Below are 20587 nucleotides of genomic sequence, written 5' to 3' on the forward strand. Positions count from 1 at the left end.
GTCTTTCCCTCAAGACTTACGTTGGAAAAATATTGTATTATATTACCGTACCTTTTCTCCTATATGAAGTAAATTTTCAAGAAGCCATTTCCAGCCTTGGTTATTAGTTATTAGTTAGTGAGGGAAAAGAAGTGTGATGAAGTGGAGGAAGCAGCTTTAGATAACTTTTTACCTTAAATGTGCTTTTCTACTTGTGTAGAGTTCTTTGAAAATCAAATGGAGTATTACCTACTGTGATCGAGGAAGATACTGTTTGCTGTGCTTATTTACAAAGGCAGAATTTCATAGTTTTTTGTTTTTTTTTTTTTTTTTTTTAACTTGCAATGCCCCCCTGGGTGTCCCATGAATCCTGTGTCATAGCATGGCCCACAAGGCTGATGCTCAGGCACCACCAATGTCACAGGAAGCCTATGAACGTGCAACTGAGGCATTTTCCACTATCTTCAGCACTGAATAAATAGCAGGAGGAAAAAAGGAGCTTTTTTTTTTTTTGTACACAGCCTACATTACAAAAGACAAAACCGGTTCAAGTTTCATTACGTATCGATTACTTTATTTTGATAAATTTTAAAAGCTTTGTTCCTATAAGAACAATATGTCTTCAAATTAAATCCACTATTACGTTGCTGAGTATAAATCTGAATGAAGCTACAATAGAAAAATACACATAGCAAACAACACAGGTAACAGAAGATGTAATACGTGTATATAATTTTGGTGGGTTTGTTTTCCTTAGTCTCTATTTTCTATTCTCCATCTTCCCTTGCTTTGTATTAATGGACACTGAATATAAACCTACAATAGATTTAGATGTGAATTAACATACGTGTGTATAGGTAACTTCTACTGGACACATAGATGCAGTTTCAACTTGGGAAGCATTAACCTCAGTCTACAACACAGGCTAAAACTAAAAAAGGAAGTAATTAATCAGATGTCTAGAGAAGAGCTAGAAGGAATGGTGAGTTTAAGTAATAAAACAGTGCAATTCAGAAGAGCCTTGTATTTCTCTTCGTGTGGCTGGAAATACCATTGCCACACATTCATTTTAGTTATCTGTGAACAATTAATATCTAAATCTAACTCTGTTATAACTCATTTCTATGAGGCAACTACAGTACAACAGTTAAATGTTCACAGTAGTTTACTATGAGTTTGCTTTGGTGCGCTGCCCTTAACAGGCATTCAGATGTTACTCAGTCAAAAGAAGAGCCAACTAAATACAACACTGCTGCAATACCAAGAGCAAGGTTTGAAGTTCTCTCATGAGATGTGCAGGACTATCTGAGACACCAGTACTGAAGGGCTTTCTTTCAGAAATTAGACTTATTCATGTTTATATGTAATTACTTACTTTACTGCAAAGTTTATGCTGTTGCAGCAGTTTATGTGGAGCAACAGTGACGTCCAGTGGTCACATGTGTGATCTGATGTTTCGTTGCTGGGAATATCCCTTGTTTCTTTGCATTAGTCTAACTCAAATTTGAAATCCTCTTTCTCTCCCTCATCTACTCTTAATTCTAATGGTTTGGATGCGGTGAGCAATTTGTGGTGTGGAAAGCCGTTTCCTTATTGCCATTGCTCTGCATCGTATTGATTCTACTACATCTGCCCCCTCCCACATTTCACATACCTTGAACTCGCAATGTTTGGTGAACCTTTCCGTGACTGCCTAATCCTGTTATGAAAATAAATTATTCTGTGAGTGAGAGAAGGAAGATTAAAACAGAAACCAAAATCCCAAATAAATAAATTAAAAAAAAAAAGGATTTGGATAAACAGTCCTTACAACTTCTGCACATGATGGGTTTTGTGTTTGTTTTTACAGCAGTGTTTCAAAAGCTCATTAACGGCAGTGCTCAGTATCCAAGACATTAACTCTTTATTTGCGATTCTGACCTTCGCTAAAATGAAACCATAAGGCTGGAGCTCAGATTAGGAGCCTGGGAGAAATAATGAAGTCCAGCATACAGTTAGGGCACCCTGAAGGAGAATGAGTAAAGTCAGACATCTTGTTACTCTACGTAAAACAGGGAGAACAGCTAGTAAATCTACTTTGTGTGTTCCTTTCATTCAACTGTTGGTCAGGGATTGCCAATAGAAGTTTGTATTATCTACTGCATGCAGAACCTAATTGGCACTAAATAATGGACTGCATCTAACTAGGTAATTCTTGCAGTTGTTATTAATTTTAAGGCAGTTAGATTATGAAGCAGAGTGCGTGAATGATCCTTGAATGGCATTGTAGAGCTTCAGCGCCTCGCAACTGGTGAGCCAGACCGCGATCCAGGCCGGGAGCCAGAGCCTCCCTGGGGAAGGAGGAATGGAGTTAATTAACAACAAGGTACTGTGTGTGTGGGGCTACGTGTTGAAAAATATCAGTCTAATACAAAACCTTACATATCTAAATGAAAATGACTCTGGTATATTGCAAAGTCTTATTTGAATTTTTGTATGAACCAATTGCTTCTCATATACTTTCACATAGGATTCATTTATTCTCATTAAATTTCTCATATGTAGCTAGGCAGGTGTTAGTTGTACATGCATGTTCTTATTCAGGTCTTCCTTATGAAAGCGATGTGTTTGTACATCCAAAAAAAAAAAAAAAAGAAAAAGAAAGAAAGAAAGTGGCTCTTGATCTTGATTATATTTGTAACAATTCATACATTTGAGAAAAGCCCTACGTCTTTTTTAGCAAAGGAGATCCAAGCTGAAGGCTTGGAATTTTTTTAAATTATTATTTATTTGAGATTTGGCTAATTTCTTTTCCCATAAAACACACTTTTCATGTGTCTTTTTCCTTTTTCCTTACACAGAAGGTTAAAAAAGGTTGGCCTATGTTCTTCTGTGATGCTCTGGAGTTGCACCAGGCAGAGACTTGCATGGTGAGAAACTTTCTTTTGGAGATTTACACAGGTGAGATCCAGGCTCAACTCTGAGTGGTTGTTTTGATTCTTAAAGCAAGCAATGGATTGGAGCCCTTCTGAAATACTTGAACTGGGAGTGATTTGTAAGTGGGCATTTCAGGATAATTGAAGTATTTAACTTCTATTTCTAAAGATTCTATTTGTAAAACTGAACTATTCTGCATTTTCAGTTGCCTTTTTTTATAAAAAACAAACCAAAGAAACCATTTACCTGAAGCCTAATCTCTTGTCAAATGGTTTACCTATTTGTGAGGTGGTTTTATAAGGCAATTTCTTTGTGAATGCCTACTTCCTTCAAAGGTTTATGGAAACGTGGCAGCTCCTGGAGAGGTTGAGCTGCACTCAGCTTTTCTCTGGGCTCAACTGTTTGCACTTACAGTAAGTTCAATTGTACTTTACCAGTTTAAAGATTTTGGAAAGAGTGCCCTGGCCCTCGTGATAGGATCCCTTGTGTCCCTTGTGAGCAGATTTGTGCTCATAGAATTTTCCACTTCCGTATCCCGGCTTGTGTCCTTCACCACCCTGCAAAGAAAGAGTTTGGTGTATGTTTCAAATCAGCATTGGCGTTGTGCATATTCATATGGTAATCTTTTGTTGTCATCGCTGAAAAATAGAGAGTCTTAGAGGAGACGCAATAAAATGATCTTTTAAGTAATAAGCTGGAGTGAAGGCAAGCATTAGGAGGTTTTTTCAGTGTGCTGATACCTGAGGGAAACAATCTGTAAAAGAAGAATTAATAATCAAAAGCGGATGCTGAGAGCATTAACCTGCATGACAAAACTTAAATAAAAAATAAATTCAATTTACAAGTTCTGAGGTGATTATGCATGAAGTAAGTTGGTGTTCTGTTGGCAGTGAAAGAAATGTGTAACAGCTTGAAGGCTGTAGTATTTTTTTTAGCTTAAAATGTACATGTTCTTCTCGTTACAGAACCAAACCTGCAGCAGAGAAGTAGGATTTAATTAGCTGTGATAACTAGAGCAGGAACTTTTCTAACTTGGGCTGATCTCTTCACAGTGGAAGAGATGGCAAGGAAAGGTGAGACCAAATACTTCAATTAGTGGCAATGTTAGTTCTATAGGGCTTACTGGGGACACATCCCCACCTGGACACCACCTGCCCTCTTGTCCTTCCCATGAGAAGAAACCTGTAGCAGTGAGTCTCCCAGGAGATTTAAAGGATGACAGCTTTGTCATGCAGTGGATTTTGTTCCCTTCGTGCTGAAGCAAAAGAAATGTTTGTTGCGAGGCTGTCAGTGTGCTGGATAAGAGCGAGTGACCAGATTACCATCTTAAAGTGCTGTGGGAGGAGGGAGGAAAGAAGAACAGGAAAAGCAAAATAGCTAAACCGAGACAAAACAAAATTATCATGTTGCTGCAGCAGCTTGAGGCAGTGGAGCAAGATATGCTTTGGCCTGGTAAATAACATGGCTGTTTCTGAAAGCACATTCATCACCTACCCAGCTAAATCTGGTGAGGGACAGTCCTCTTCCCTGCACATGGAAGAAACAGAAACAGTGGCACAATGGTCACTACAAAACATTGGATCAGAAGGTGTTGAGAATGCAGTGAAAAACAATGTCAAATTGGCCAGATAATGAAGCATCAGTCATTCCATAAAATGAAAAAGGCAAAGTTCTCAGTCAGAATCACAAGAGCCTCCATCACCAGCCATTGTTCATCAGTCATGGGCTGTGAGAGTTGTGTCAGCTTATCAGTGTGAAAACAGTTCCTGGAGCTTGGCTGACAGCTGTACCTATTGTTAGTATTACTATGTGAAGCACCCACAACAAAATTTAGATATAAAGACCCCAACATTTGGCTTTAATTTAGATGTCATGCAGCAAATCAGGAAATGCATGAGGAGAGAAAAATCTTATTCCCAAAGGCAATTCTTGATTTCTATTCAGCATGATTGAAGAAAATAAATGGACTGGTAGTTGAAATGGTATAAATGAGCCCCAAAGACTCTTGGGCACTGCCTGAGCCCTGGCCAGATCTTACCTTCGCTTGCATTGGGGGAGGAGTACGGGGTGAGACCTAAAAAACAACAAAAAAGTTACAAAGCCAAAGGAACAATGAATGGTGATAATCATTAAGCAGATTCAGAGAATAATAAAATGGTTTGAGTTGAAAGGAACCTTCAGAGGTCACTTAGTCCAACTCCCCTGCAATCAGCAGGAGCACCCACAAGCTCCATCAGTTGCTCAGAGCCCTGTCCAGCCTGACCTTTAGTGTCTTCAGGAAACTTTCAATGTCACCAGGAATTATTAGGCCTTATGCATTAGTTGTTAATTTTGTTTTTATTGCTGTGTGGACATTTTTAAATTTCTTTTTAAACAAATACACTGGTTGCCAAAGACAGCAGCACAAACCTTGTAAATGGTGAAGCTGCATAATTACGACAACTGCTCTTGAAATGTGACTGTGCTAATTGAGGGTTCACCCACTTTGGTGTAACATTTCAGCATTGTTCTTGTTTCCAGGTAAAATTACACTGAATTGCATGGTTAGCTCAAAGGTGTAGAAGAATTTGTTAGTAAAGGGTAATGACTGTGGGATATTTTATTTGATTATAGGTGGATCTGAAGGAGAGTTATAGGGCATAATGAGAAGTGGAACTTACAATGTTCTTGAAGAAGTGGACTACAGGGTTGTCATCACCAGGCCGGCCGTGCTGAGACCTCTGGGGGATGGAGCCTACATGGCTAGCCCTGGCTGCATGTATATCCTGCAACAACAGCAGAGTCTGGTCAGCAGGGAGAAAGGAGACCAGCAGCTGTTGGGAAAAGCTCACTTTGTGGGAGAGGAAGGAGAGGGGAGTGCCTTGGAAATTTGTAGGGATTGAGTCAGAAAGTTATCAGTGCTGCAAAGGAACAATTTTTTGATAGACTGGCAAAGATGCTATTGTGTCAAACGCATACGTATGTTGTGCATGTATATTTGTATAATGGTGTGTGTTTGTAACAGCATCACAGCCCAGCATGGAACTAAATCTGGGGCAATTCTGATTAGCAGAGACTTTACAATTTTTGCTTCCTTTGAAGTTGGACCATAGGATGCACTTTTAGAGAGAAAACCTGAGAAAACTTAAGCTGGATCATCTTCCATGGGAGAGCGGGAATGGATTGTATCTGATTTTCTCCATTGTCATAGACTATATAGCACCAATGAATTGCAAGAGCAACTGTGTTTTGGAGTGAAGTAATGAAAAGAGACTGACAGTATTTCTATTTTCAGTGGTGTTCCTGTTGCAGTACAGAAAAGTGCACTTACTGAGGACAAAAGCACACAGATAAAGACATTGTGAAGAGTGAATACTGAGAGCACGAGGCAGTTGTTGCAGTAAAAATAATGTCAAAAACAATCGTATAGCTATCAATGGATGCAGCAGGACTAAATTTAAAAAAAGAATCTGTACCTATGAGTGACCCAAAAACAAACATCTGTCCATCATTGCCAATGTCAAGGTACAGTGTTTCTCTCCCAGCTGTGTGCAACAGGGAAGGCAGGAGAGAATGGAAATAACAGTGGCATCTCTTAAAGTACCACATGGGTGATACAGATTTCATTGACCTCTAAACAGAAATAGAAAGAGTAGTGAGATAAAATAGTGAGAGAACATAAGCTCTTCCAAACAGAATGAACGTTTGACTCTGGAACAGTATGAGCAGTTACTTAGAATACACTTTGCTTTTGTTGCATAGAAGAACATGGCTCAGCTTGCTACAGAAGGACTTGATTGTGTTGTTGCAGTGGGACTCCTGGCTCATGAGCAGTGTTGCAATGAGGAGGAGAGCCTGTAAGGCACCAACACGTGCTCAGAACAAGTTACCTCTGCCATGTTGTCTTTTAAGTCTATATTTAAGGAGAACATTGATATATGTTTATCATAAACACTCTGATCTGTGTTCTTTTACACTTTTTCAGCGGTGTTGCAGATCACAATGTCTTAACAGCCGGTTGCTGTCAATCTTACATGAAGCCCAATGGAATACACAAGCAGATGTATCTTGCCATCAGGCAAAAAAAGGTGGGAATAATTCTGTTTTACAATGTAGTGGAGTCTGAGTTTCTCGATTTTAGCATTCTGGCCCATCATGAGGCATTAATAATTTAGCTCATTGAAAAATGTTACCTACAAAATTTCTCAGATCAGTGGTGCCACGTTTTGGAATAGTCTTTGCTTGGGTCCCCTTTGTAGTGAATCAGCAGTAGCAAATCTGAACCTCTTTTTAAGAATAAGGATGGTCTGTATGAATTTACGACAGTGTTTCCCACTGTTACAAATCATGGGCTTTTCTTTCATGTGATCAGAAGTTTTATGTGTGGACAGAATCTTCCAGTATTCTAAGTCTAAATTACATGTTTCCCTTTTGTGTATAAGCTGTTGGACTCTCTTTTCCACCTGTAGTGTGTCATTTCAATTTTTGTAGCCCTAAAGGGGAGAAGGAGAGCTCAGTGGTTTTTATTTTACTGAGATTGCACACATGCATGATCTACAAAAGACATATCCCTCAGAAGAGCAATAACTAATAGCTATAGGTGTTAAAAACTTAAATTTGAGTGTGTTCAGGTAATTGCAGTGTTTTCCTGACTATCAGCTTTTAGAATGTTGCGAGTGGAAAGTAAACTTGGCTATAGATTATGAAACACACTTGCAAAGGATAGTCCTGAATTTAGTGTCATAGAATCCTTAGAGTTGGAAGGGACCTCTGAAGGTCATCTAGCCCAACTCCCCTGTAATGAAACAGGGACATCACAGCTAGATCAAGTTGCCCAGGGCCTGATCCAGCTTTGCCTTGAAAGTCTCCAAGGATGGGGCATCAACTGCAACACTAGGCAGTGTGTTCCAGTGCCTCACCACCCTCACTGCAAAAGGCTTTTTCCTTGTATGCAACCTAAATCTACTCTCCCTGAGCTTGAAACTATTTCCCCTTTTTCTATCACTGCAGACCCTGCTAAAGAGTCTGTCTCCTTTCCTAGAAAAAGATTTAGGCCTCTTGGGTTCTGTTTACAAACACTGAAGCAGAGGTTCTTTTGCACCAGTGCAACTTCTGAGGCAGCAGGATGGTTTGTAGTAAACAGCAATTGGCAGAAATTGGTACTTGGAACAGAGAGGAATGCTCATCTTTCCACCACTCTCTGTTAACTTTGTGCTTGACAGCTAAGCCAGCTTGGCTATACATGTGCCAAGAAAAAAAAAAAAGCCACAGGGGAAAGATTCCTCAATCTGAATAATGTTAATAGGCAATTTTGGCCAATGCTGGGTATTTGCTTAGGCTGCGTGTGGGAGATCTGATGACCAAGACATAGTTTGCAAATCCATTGTGAAATTAAGTTTAAGGATTATTAATGTGAATATGAACGTGTGTATGTCTGTCAAATATCCCAGGTTATTCTTTATTTGGGGCTGATTTGATATGGGAGGCTTTGTGGCTCTTGCTTGTGGTATACTGGGAAGTTGTGTTATTTCCCTGTGCCAATGTGTTATGTGAGTTGGCCACTAAGACACTACAGAAACTTTCAGTATAGTGCAAAGAAAAGCAGCAAGTATTTTAACAGTAGCTGCATGTGGACATTTCATTCCCTGTGTCATTCCACTGTATTGAAAACCTTGACAGAGCTGTTAGGTGTGTGCTGATTGCCATCTCTCTCATGCAGTCACAAGAATCTACGTGCAGTTCAAGCATGTGTTCCACTTGCACTTCTGTAGGAGTATTACATCTCTGATTGTGGTGAATATCCCTGAATAAATGCTTATTTTTCTGACACAGTAGGCCTGGCCAATTCCTGTTGTTCTATGGCACTTTGTAATTGCTAAGTGGTGTTAATGCCCGCACTCTGACCCTGCAGGAGGTGAGAGGGAGAGGTGTTGAGTTGTTTGGTAAAAGGAGTAGAGGCCTTTTGCTTCAAAAATTTGGATGCTGAGTTTGTTAATCCTGTTTTGTGATATATTTGTCTAACTTGAGAACAGTGAGATTTAGGAGGTAGATTCACTTTCATTTAAAGCAAGTGCAATTAAGTACTCTAAGTGTCCCACTTGATTTTGCCTTCAGATATGATGGTGAGTGTAAAAGTGTGTCTGAGCAGTAGCAGCATTTAGTGACACTGAGATCCTATGAAGTGCGTCTCTGCTTTTGCTTGGTGTAAGCAATGTGTCTTGCAGCTCTTGCTTATTAAGGGAGACTTTGCAATATGTATTATAAGCTCTAAAGCCTCTTGTTTCCTGTAAGATCACTTATAAATAGAGGCTGCATATACATTTAAAGACAAACTTAGAGCTTCTAATTTCCAAGCAGTAGGTGATATGTATTAGTGACAACAACAACGTTGAGGTGTTTTAGCTCAGGAGTACCAAATTTACAGCTTTTCAGATTCCTATTGATATCATTAATATGTAACTTTGTTGCCTGAAAAAATCAAGATGCATATGAAACTGGAAAATAGCTGATTTTAAATCAAACCTTATATGCATTTTTGACATGTGTAAGAGTGAAAAGCAATTCTTCATGGGTTCAGTGGGTTTCATGGTTTTCAGTGGGTTATCTTCACAGAAGTCACTGTGCATGGATCATAAAAAAATCTGTGCATTTAAAAAAGATAGAGATATAAGAAGTACATTCAGATTGCCATATAAAACCGAACTGTTTCACTGTGGGAAGTGATGCTTAACCCCATTAAGAAATTTGCAGCAGTGGTAGTAGAAAAAAAATGTCCTTTAAACATTAAGTGTTTCAAAGCAGACTTCCAAGTGGAAATAGAGAGATGTGTCCTTTCAATGGCTGTATACACCATTATACTATATGTAGTTTGAGCAGAGCAATCATGGGAAGAATGACAATTTGTTTCATTTCATAATTCAGGGTATTTTGTATGTAGTGTTTGCCTCAGAGCTTGCCTCACAGATGTTTCTTCGATGCTGTCCACGATTTACTGACCTGTTGCAATAAATGAGGGAAAAGCTGACACATTCTCCCCATGCTGGACCAAAGGAGATCCTATAAGTGATTTATAAGTATTTATCTAACTCAATGAACTTTTCTAATCACTTCAAAAAGGATGAGCCATGTAGCTTTGTCATGGTACTGTAAATTTCTCACAGACATTAAGACAGAACCAAAACGAGTTGCCCAAAGAAACAGAGCAGATTGGTAGGAAGAAAGATAGGGAGTCCTGGAGATTGTGGCTTTCAGTCCTGTGTGGAATTACAGAGTTATTAAAGTTGGAAAAGACCTCCAAAATCATCTAGCCCAACTGTTCAACTACCACCACTATTGGCCACTTACCACATCCCTCAGTGCTACATCCACATGGTTCCTGAGCACCTCCATGGACAGTGACCCCCACCACCTCCCTGGGCAGCCTGTGCCACTGCCGCACTGCTCTTTATGAGAAGTTTTTCCTAATACCCAACCTGAGCCTCTCGTGGCGCAACTTGAACTCAGCATTGCACTCTTTTGCCTTGAAATAGGTGGTGAACAGAAAGAGGAGGAACCAAAGCAAAGATGGGGACAAAACATGCTGGAGGAAAGAACAGAGATGATTGAAAAGAAACCCAAAGATATGGACAGCCTGAAGAAGGAGGCAATGTAGTACAGTCCATCAGGAGAGGTAAGTGAGCATCGATGATCCAGAACCATACTTCTTCAAAACCCTTTTACTCCTTAATTCCTTGATTATGGTTCACAGATTAGTAGGTGACAGTAAAAAATTATAGGGGACAAATGAAGAATCTTGGCAGTGCTTCAGGATAATGACCTGTTTTACAGCAGTTTTGAGTGAGAGAGCGGTGCTGTCATACCTCTGGGCTTTTCCTCATGTTTATTTTTTTCCAATTTACTTTTCTGCAGCATTTTTCTGCTTAGCGTTAGTCGTTTTATTCAAATGTTTTTCATGATGAGGAGGCTCTTCATCTACTCAGGTATAGACTCTGCTGCATCTTCAGTATTGTTGTCTGCTGCTTTTATCAAGGTGGTGTCATTCAGGCATTGTGAATGGAGTCTTGTAGAAACTACCTCTATAGAAACCCAGCATAAGTTTTCTTTGAGAAGAGTTGTTCCAACAGAAGAGGTTGTGGACAGGGATTCTCAGGGTAGTTTACAGGTAGCTTCTGCCACCAACAAACCTCTCAGCCATAAGGACTTAGATGTGCATTGCCACAACATGAATGGCATCACAGATGAGATGTTTATCACTATTGCTGACAGCCTGCATGTTTGGGCAAGGTTACATCAAAAGAATGTAACGCTGTGGTTACGGATATTAGCAAGAAAGCAGAAATGTGAAATGTGAAAACATTAAGGAGGCCCAATGCCTAATATTTGCACGTAATCAAGAAGCAAATGCAATAAAAGATGATAATTGTTTGGAAAACTAAACTATGTAAATACCAAGTGTATGCAATCATCATACAACTGCTGACCAGAAAAACAGTAACGAAGAAGGTTACAGCCCTGAGCTGAGGTATAAGTGGTGCTGGTTTCATTTCATGAAACGCTTCCTCTCTGTAATTGCTAACACCAGCAAAATGCCAACCCCTCAAACTTTACACTGCTTTATCAGTGCTCTTATTTAAAGGCATTGGCCACGTTCTGTTTCTTTTTTGCCTATAATAGGTTAAAAAAAAAAAAAAAAAAGACATGCTGAACTCATGTGCAGGTTGTTTACATGTATTATTGCTGATGGTAGCTTAAGTTAGGAGAAAAATACAATGGCAAAGAGAGAAAACTATTGCAAAATAATTACACATGGCATATTAAACAGCATATTTCTTTGAAACAAATACTCTCAGAGGTGAAAATGCCAATGATGTAGTTGCTATAAAATGAGGAGGGAGAAAAAGTGGCCTCCCATCCCTGAGGGTTTGTTAATTGTATGAAATGTCAAAAATGAAAAAGTAAGTAAGTGTATTACAAATGAAAGACCGGTGAGATCCAATAAGAGTATCTTAAAGCAGTAGTGAAGGACTTTGTGTAGCTCGCATGACACCTGGTCACTTTATTGTGCGATGGGTAACTACGCACAGCTACCTTGACAACATCTCAGCAGCTCCATCAGGTATTTTATATCAGTACATGAAATGAAAGCCACCAACTGTTGCTAATAACATGTGTTGACAGTGGTACAAAATAAGGTCAGCAAAACAGACTATTAACTTTTTTCTCAGTTTTCTATTAGGGAGCGTTTACTTAGTTGCAATATGCAAATAGCTATGAAGTTCAAAACATCACTGCTTTGGGCATCCCAGGATGGCAAAAGTGCTAAGGATAACAGCTCACGTTGCGAAGAATTGAGCTTGTATGATAGAAGAAAAACAATGGAATAGATTAAAATATAAAGTGATTGATTTACAAATAATATGGCTCGACTGCAGCAAAAGAAGTAGACATAGTGAGAGAGATGTTATATTGGGTAGCGCAAAGCCTTATGCTAAGCTTTGAACACGCTCACCGGACCTGTGTGTGAGCTGTGGTTCCCTCCCTGCCTTTGTCACTTGTTTAAGCCCAGATAAGGCATGGTTGGGTTTCTAGAGAGCACCGTTATCTCCTTTTTAAACAGAGTATTACATGAGCTGATGGGTACAAGTCTCCAGAAACAAGGCAACAGAAACTGAGGTGGAACATACTGTTATAAATGTCGTAAAAAGGGAAGTCTTCTGCTGTAGAATGACCAGAAACAGTGATTTTTACAATGCTTTGGTTGATTTACTGGTATTTGAGTGGATAAAATATTCTAAAAGCTAATTCTAAAAGTGCATAGGTTTTTCCTGCCCATCCAATGGTGATTTCCCCTTCAAATTCTCATTGAAATCTTTGGCTGCTGCTTTGTCCCATTTCTGACTGCGCTTTGTCCCATTCCTGCATTCAGGACATGATACAAAACCAAGACTTTACCAAGAATTACTGCTCACTCTTCTAAGTATCTCATCTGAGCTAATTCGATTTCCATATTCACAGGAATGATGGTTTCAAGATGCAAGAGATAATTGGCTCCAGCGCATGAAATCACGTGTTAAATGTTAAGCACATATAACAGGTATGGGTTATGTGTGTTAAATGAAGATGTTAAACCGTGTCTTGTGCAATGTTGGCTTCTGAGCCTTCCACTTGTCAGGTGATATGCAGCACTTACCTGTTAATAATCGCTTCTTTTGTGCAGGTTACTTGTTTTTTTTTTAAGCAGACAAATCTAAAGTGCTCAGAAGCCTTACAGACTGAATGAACGTCGGTGAAACTGGAAATTCTGACACTAATTCACTGTTAGGTGCTGTATCACCCCTTGCTGTGTGCTGTGAAAATGAGAAGCTGGATTCGGTTCACCCCATGTGGATGTACTGCCTTGGCTACTGAAAACCTATCATCTCCATCTAAAAGGTAAGCTCTATTCCTTCTTCTTTGTAAGCTTCTCACAAATTTAGTTACTTTTAATTACTTTGTCTGCCCTCTCGCACTATGAAGTGGTTTGTTGTGTTTCTGTTAATATATTATAAGTATTTAAAAGAAATTAAATCATTAGTACGCCAGTTTTGTCATGTAAACAGTTTAATGAGTATATAAACAAAGCACATAGAAAGCAAAAGATTAAAACCAAATTGTTACAGTCAATCACCACAAGCTATATCCAAAATATTTACACACACGTTGCTTGCACAGCAGGTTTACAAAGCCGGAATCTGGTGAGCAATGCCACTCCCTGAAAATCAAGACTTGCAAGTAAAAGATCACAGCATTGACAGGCAAACTAGCACTGCTGTAACTACTTTTCTCACAGTGCCATACGATACGTCAAAGCTTGCGCAAAAGATTAGATTGAGTTCAACGTGCGAAGAGAAAAAGATCAATGGGTGCTCTGACAATCATGTAGGCCTATGTCATTCTTTGAGACCTTATGCATGCGCGTCTTTATCTGCAACATTTTCTTCAGCTCCCCATTACAATCATCCCCACTTCTGCTCACTCTGAGGAGCACAGGAGCTCAGCTACCTCCTAGCCCTAGGGTAGGAAATCCATGTCCACCTTCCATACCCTTTGCACCCAAACACACAGAGTGGGTAGGAAATGCAGGTGCAAAGCTTCATACAGGCCACGGTTCACAAGGTTACACAGAAAACTGAAGCAAAATATAGAAGATGGCTCAATCCATTTTTCTCTCACCAAGCCTCTCATTTACTGCCATTCGCCATTTTTTGCTCCATTGCGTTTTGTCACAAATGTAGTTTAAAGTTTAGTATGTTAATACATAATGTTAAACTGGGACCAAAGTTTTTGTTTCACAGTCCAACCCTAGCAGAACAACAACAAAAAAATCATAAAGAAAAGAATTACAAAAGCATAACCAACTGATTTAGTCACAGGTGTTCCCATAAAGAAACAAAAGAGCACTCAGCACATACTGAAGCTGAATACACGTTAAAACCTAAGAGACAAGAGAGGTTTGAACTGTAACATAAAGTTGCCCATACACTTCACAGATGTTTAGATAAATATTCCATAAAGATTAGAACGAACATAATTTATTGTTACACTGCTGTGTTGTGTGCTTCTGGAAATGTCTGCACTGCAGGTTCGTTCTGTCACTTTGTTAACATCTTCTATAATACGACTAAAATTATGCTGTGAGTAACAGTAGCTGTGCTCGGAATATTCTACCTTAATCAAGTTCTGTAAGTTTGAATTCAAGCTGTGCTTTTGATTGGGGATTCTTATCAAAATCTCGATGGGGCTGGGGTGGAGAAAACAATGGCAAATGCACTGCTGCCCTGTAGAGGAGAAAGTATTTCTGTACATTCCAGTACTTCTGTTTTTATTTACTCCCCTGGGATGCCTACAGGCTCTTAATTTAACTTCAGAATTCCATGATAAGGGAGAAATCTGCTCCAAGGGAGAAAAGGAGGCCACGCAACAGTTGCTTCTTTGTTCCTACCCCACCTTCCCTTACACAATAGTGAATATTATTCATTTATGTGCTTTCCAGCTATGGCTGAAAGATGAAAATGCCTCCACAAAGAATTTATACTGTGTTTTGCTTGAATGTCAGTCCTAAATTTGTACAAAGAGCGAGTATTGTCTTTGCATTCCAGTGCTTGTTGGTGTGGGCAGTTGAGATGCATGCTCCCACTGGGCACAGCTCGCTTGAGAAAGGATGGGCACAAGGAAGGCAGATGCAGAACTGTTTTTAAAAGGCTTTAAAACTTGACTGCAAGCAAATAAACCATACAGTCCCAGGAACTTCTCTACTTTAAGGTGCTTTTTGGATAGCATCTTATTTAGCAAAGCCCTGTTTCCTTATCAGAGTTTGGAAGACTGCCAGAAGACATCATTCTTGTTCAGCTCTTCCTTGAACACCTCTGGGGTGTATCACTACTCTGACACTCTACAAAATTCAGCAAATTGCAGCTACTTAGGTTTTAAGCACAAATAAGATTATTTAGCCATCTCGATGTCCTCTGTGTACATACATATAAATAAATGACACCACAAGCCTTCCTTGATACAAGAAACCAAAAGGCATTGATTCAAAGCCTAAATAAATAATAGTTAGAAAAAAAAAAAAAAATTGTTTGTGGCACTTGTTCAACATCTTCAGCACTGAAACTCTCCTATGGAATAGATTCCCAAGATATGTTTTCATGCATCAATATTATCATTGTGATAAATGGGAACAGAGACGCTTTGGCACTGAAGTCAGTGCTGATGTGACTGGCTTTTGCCAAGATGACAAAGCCTCTCTGTGCTTCCAGCTGAAATATGTAAGCCAGGACTCCAACATTAAATGTAGTCTTTTCTTTCTTAAAGAAATTACCTCTACCAAGCAAAAAAGTGTTAACCATCCATAATTCTGGACTGGTTGTGCAGACATTAAGTGCCTCAAATTAACTTAACTGAATGGTAACAGAGAGAAGACAGATGGCACTCTGTTCCCTCACATGATGGATTGTGTAGGGATCTGCAGAGAAGCATAGCAATCATGTTTACACAAAAGGACACAATACACAACTCTGTACAACTTGCAGCCATGGTTTAGTCATCACTACTAAAAAGTGGGGTGGTTGGTTGGTTTTATTGCTAAGCAAGGGCGTACACACACCTCTGTATAGCCTAAGTTTTTGGTAATGTTTTCTTGGCATTAAGAGCATTTAATATCTGATTTGTCATTGAGTAATGCAGTATATGGATAAAAGAGCAAGAGTTGAGCTAGCCAGTGAGACTGCAGAACATAGCATTGTCGGGAACAATTTGTGATATTTGCAGTTTAGAAAAGTGAGAATTTATCGCAGCAACCACTTGTTGAACGTTCTAGTGACAGTCAGATTCATCTACTAAAGATGGAGATGTTCATATTTGTCGTAAGCATATTGTCATAAGCATGATTGACCCCAGTTTGTAACTATGAGAAACAAGAAGACCAGAATACCCAGCTTGCTTAGTCCTAGTGCCCAAGTTGAGAAGCTTGCTGTAGCTGTGATACCGACATTGTAGAGCATTTTTCATCCAGTGGTCTAACACAGTGCACCAGCTCTTTAGGGAAGCCCAAGTACAAGCTGTGCTTCCAAGTCCAGAGCTGAGCAGTGCACTGACAGCCTGCAGGTGTCCCATGATCATTAAAGCATCATGCCCTAATGTAATGGCATCATGATACAGCTGGTCTGGGAAAGCTGCATGTAGTGACCTGTCCCAGCAAGCACCATGGGGAAGCAGATAGCACAGGTTCTCTAAGGTTACTGAAAAATTTGTGGCTAGCTGGCAAGTAGGAGCATTGCTGTTTGTAACAAATACAATTTGAGCAACAGTATTAAACAATACATTTAGCTAAAATGAGGGTTTTGGGAACAGTTTAAATGTTTTTGTAGTGTGTAAATTGCACAAATACAAGAGTGCTTATTTTCATTGTACCCACTGCTATGTAATTGATAAAATGAGTTTTGGCTCTCCAGGAACAGTGAACAACATACAGTATCTATCATACTTATCAAAGAATGCCAATGAATCCTAGGAGAGAAAACAGTACAATATCCTTCCATCCATACCTTGATTTTCAAGTCAGAATGCATAAATGATTTTGTTACACAATTTCTGATATTAAGATGTTAAGTGCTTAAAATATGTCTTAACTGGACTTCCTTTGCACACCTGTCAGCCTGTCCCCTCAGCAATGCTATCAACTGACCTTAAAATATGCTCTTATGCAAGCAGGCTGAGAACCTGGCCATCATTTTTTTTTCACCATACCTTTCCAAGTCTGTCCCACAGTTACTGCCCAACCACCTAGCCATCATCTTGAATTTAGTGCTTTCATCCAGCTCAGTTTTGCAAATATTTAAAAACAACACAAAAGCAGGCTCATGTCTCTCTCTAAACAGCACAGCATACAAATGCACATAATGCACCGTATAAATTGCTCATAGAAATTCCACTTGATAATGTTTCTAAAGCCAACTGGATTTCTAATACTCCTTGTCACAAGCCAGAAATAGCTCCTTGTGTTTCTCAGATCTATGGTTTTTTTTTGTTATTTTCAGATCAAAGCCAAGCATTAAGTTACACAACTGCAAGTACTGTCTCGCTGGCTAAGTCAACTCTTGCATTATCGTTGTTACACCTTCTTTTCAGTCCCACCCTTCCTCTTTAATTGTACTTTTTTTTTTCTGTGGCTGTGCAGTTCTTTATTCCTCAGAGCTCACCTTGCCGAAGCCCCGCCGGGGAACGTGTCTGTCACCTCCAAAGAATCTGCCCAGCGAGTCAAGTAGACCCGAGTCTCTGTGCCTTGGAGATCCATGTCGAGCATGGTCTGTAGTGCTTGCCGATGCCATTTTTGATCCGTGCCGGAAAGAGGAGCGTTTTTGTGAAGCCATCAAATCCGAATTCTCTGAAGCTGCTGCACTGTCCTCTTGGATGGTCTGTAGCTCGTCTGACTCTGAGGGCCGATCTTTGAAGGTGTTGTCTTCTCTCCCTGGGGCATCTCGGGAAAAGAGGCGGATCAAGTGGGGGCGACCGGCCGTGTCAGCTGGGTGGGACTGGGGCCAGGCATTCTTCGGGTCTGCTGTGCCTTTGGAGTCTGTCACCGCTGGGCTCTTCGTGGAGGTCCCATTGTTCTGGTTCACATCTGCCTCTCCTGCAAACAACAAGGATGAGATATGAATACAGGCCTGTGAAAAACAGCCCGGGAACAATGCTGCTTTCTTTCCACTGCCTTGAGATGGCCATTTAATACAAAACCCGTAATATGTGCAGTTGCAATGCAACTATGTTCCCTAGCAGCCTGCAAGAACATTAAGCTATCTTGGAACTGAAACTGCAGTGATGTCCTCACACAAAATGTGCAGTAGCTCTAGGTGCTTTTTTGTTGGCTTTTTTTTTTTTCTTTTTTTTTTTAATTGCAAGTATTTGTAAATAGATTAATAACTTGTTAGAAGCATAACTGAAATAAAATAATTTTGTTTAGTTTATTAGAGACCCTGAGGCTTTCAGCTATAATGTCTGGACAGTCAGATTTCCATTGAAGACTGGAACTCTAAAGTATGCTTTTTGTATCCTAAACAGGGGAAAGTAGCAGGACTGAGCATTTCCCAGTGCATGTTGCCCCTCTGCGCTATCAGAGCTTCTCCACCTGATGGTTCTGTCCCCACTTTGAATTTCTCACTTTGACTCCTTTAACAATGAAGCAATTCCATTAAATTCATGAACAAAAGCAAAATGTGATGTGAGAGATTTCTTCTTAAATTATCATCTCTTCAAACAAGTAAAGAATACTCAACTGCTTTGCCTCTCAGGACACTTTTTCTTCATATGATGCCTTGGCTATCTGATGCTGAAGGCCATGAGCAAAGCTGTCCCGATTGCACTTAATATTTATGAGAAGTGATAAAAAGGATCGTCATAACCCACTGAGCATTTGTCCAGGAGAGGCTCCAAAACAAATCTCCTTGGTGTCTGTCAACATTTGCTGCCTTCTCTACAGTTGGGTTCTAATGCATGCATTGAATTATCTGCAAAAAAAATCAGTTACAGAAGACACAGCCCTTCACACATGCTCTATGTTGACAGGAAACTGAATTTTTTGTTTGCTTGTCTTCCTCTGTTGTAGACTAAAAAACGTAGATGCATACTGCATCTAACATGCCTTCGCAGGAATACAAAACCAAACCAAATCTAGTGGTAGATTACTGCTTGAGAAGCAGCCTCAGAGCAAACACTTGTCACAAACACACCCCATGTCACAAATACCAAGTTTTTTTGGAGTTAATGAAGCTTTAAATTTCAGAGAGAAGCTCTAGTTAGTCATGTTTTACTTTTATGGTCTTCTCATTACCTCATTAAATCTCCCTTTGCTTTGGCCTTTTCTGCCATGCGAGGGACAGAATCTGGCAAATACTGTTATGTTTCCTAAGTAGCCAGGGCTTCAGTACTTCAGAGCAATTTTGGACTTGATGTAGTCATTTCATACCGCTTTTCCCACCCACAACGCACTGAAGAAACCTCTTCTCAGGCTGAGAAGAATTCTGAAATAAATTTAAGGGTAACAATACAAGACAGAAATTATGATGTCTACAACAATATACCTAGTACTTACCAGGTGACAATTTGTTGTTATCAGTTAGTCTGCTGCAGTTTTGCACAGCTTCTCATATGAAAATATTTTGTGCAATTTTGATGTGCACCTTTGAAAACTACCCAGACTGTGTTAGGGAAACTTAGACTTTCCTTTGATTAAAACACTTGGAAGTATTTCTCAGGAATATGCTTGTTTAACTACTGCTAATTTTAACTTAAGACCTCATCAGTGGAGAAGAGGAAGATATTTGCTGGCAACTTTGTGATTTTAGTTTTCCTGAGAAGACGTTTTTGGATTTCTTACCAGTAACTAAAACTCAACCATTTTTCCCTAATCAAACGAAAGATAAAGTAGCACCACCAATATGTGACACTTGCTGAAACTGCAAGACATTTTAAATAGCAACCATAACACTGGATTCTATACCATAATACAAATCCAGTCAAGGACAGAAAAAGAAAAATAAACAATAAAGCTATTGTATTTAATTAAATGCATTAACAAGACACCAGAGCATCTGCATACTAATATTTTTTACAACAGTTGAGCTTTGTGTCACTGAATACGTGTATTGGTAAGCAACAAAGAAGGGCATTTGTGCCATGAAAGTTGCTTCTGTGAGCTGTGAAGTATAAATCTTTCTGTATGTTCTATTTCAGTAATGAAAGCATACATTTAAGTAAGTTTTTTCCAGATTTTGTTCACGTTTAAGTGTTCTTTAAGGTGTAAAAATACATAAATAAAAATATTTGAGCTAACTAAGTGAAGTCTTGAAGTGCATTTTGAGAGAGCAACCATCTTTAGGAGACCCAGAAATAATGGCACATACAAACATTTGCTTATAGGTTCTGTTTGTTTCTCCCTGCAATATGAAGTTCTGCTTTGACAAGGCTGTATAAGACTTAAAACAAGCTAGAATAGCCTTCCTATGACACATCATTTCTACAAGAGAAAGCTGTCAGAGAAGAAAAGGGTTTCAGGCATTATAAAAAAGTCTTGCAAATAGGTTAATTTTAAGAGTAAACATAGCACAACGCATTGCCATAGGCATAACTGGAAGACTATTAAATTGTACATTGTTGGTCTGAGTGGACAACCCATCTG

At 39.4% G+C, this 20587-nt stretch overlaps 1 protein-coding gene across 1 annotated transcript in view; it reads right to left on the reverse strand.

Annotated features, from left to right (window-relative positions):
- Positions 1 to 606: 606 nt before the first annotated feature.
- The window catches only part of LOC122171839 (myelin basic protein), a 106111-nt gene continuing 86130 nt past the window's right edge, over positions 607 to 20587 (reverse strand). Inside the window, exons 4-9 of the mRNA XM_042839617.1 lie at positions 17613 to 18043; positions 5556 to 5660; positions 4934 to 4969; positions 4390 to 4422; positions 3330 to 3452; positions 607 to 2309 (exon numbers count right to left, since the gene is read on the reverse strand). Of these exons, the coding sequence (XP_042695551.1) occupies positions 2253 to 2309; positions 3330 to 3452; positions 4390 to 4422; positions 4934 to 4969; positions 5556 to 5660; positions 17613 to 18043 (785 nt within the window). The 3' untranslated portion in view covers positions 607 to 2252. The remainder of the gene's footprint in view (positions 2310 to 3329; positions 3453 to 4389; positions 4423 to 4933; positions 4970 to 5555; positions 5661 to 17612; positions 18044 to 20587) is intronic.

This window comes from Centrocercus urophasianus, unplaced genomic scaffold (genome assembly GCF_019232065.1).
Source record: "Centrocercus urophasianus isolate 14NV4802_14NV808 unplaced genomic scaffold, USGS_Curo_1.0 seq_11, whole genome shotgun sequence".
Classification (NCBI taxonomy): Eukaryota; Metazoa; Chordata; class Aves; order Galliformes; family Phasianidae; genus Centrocercus; species Centrocercus urophasianus.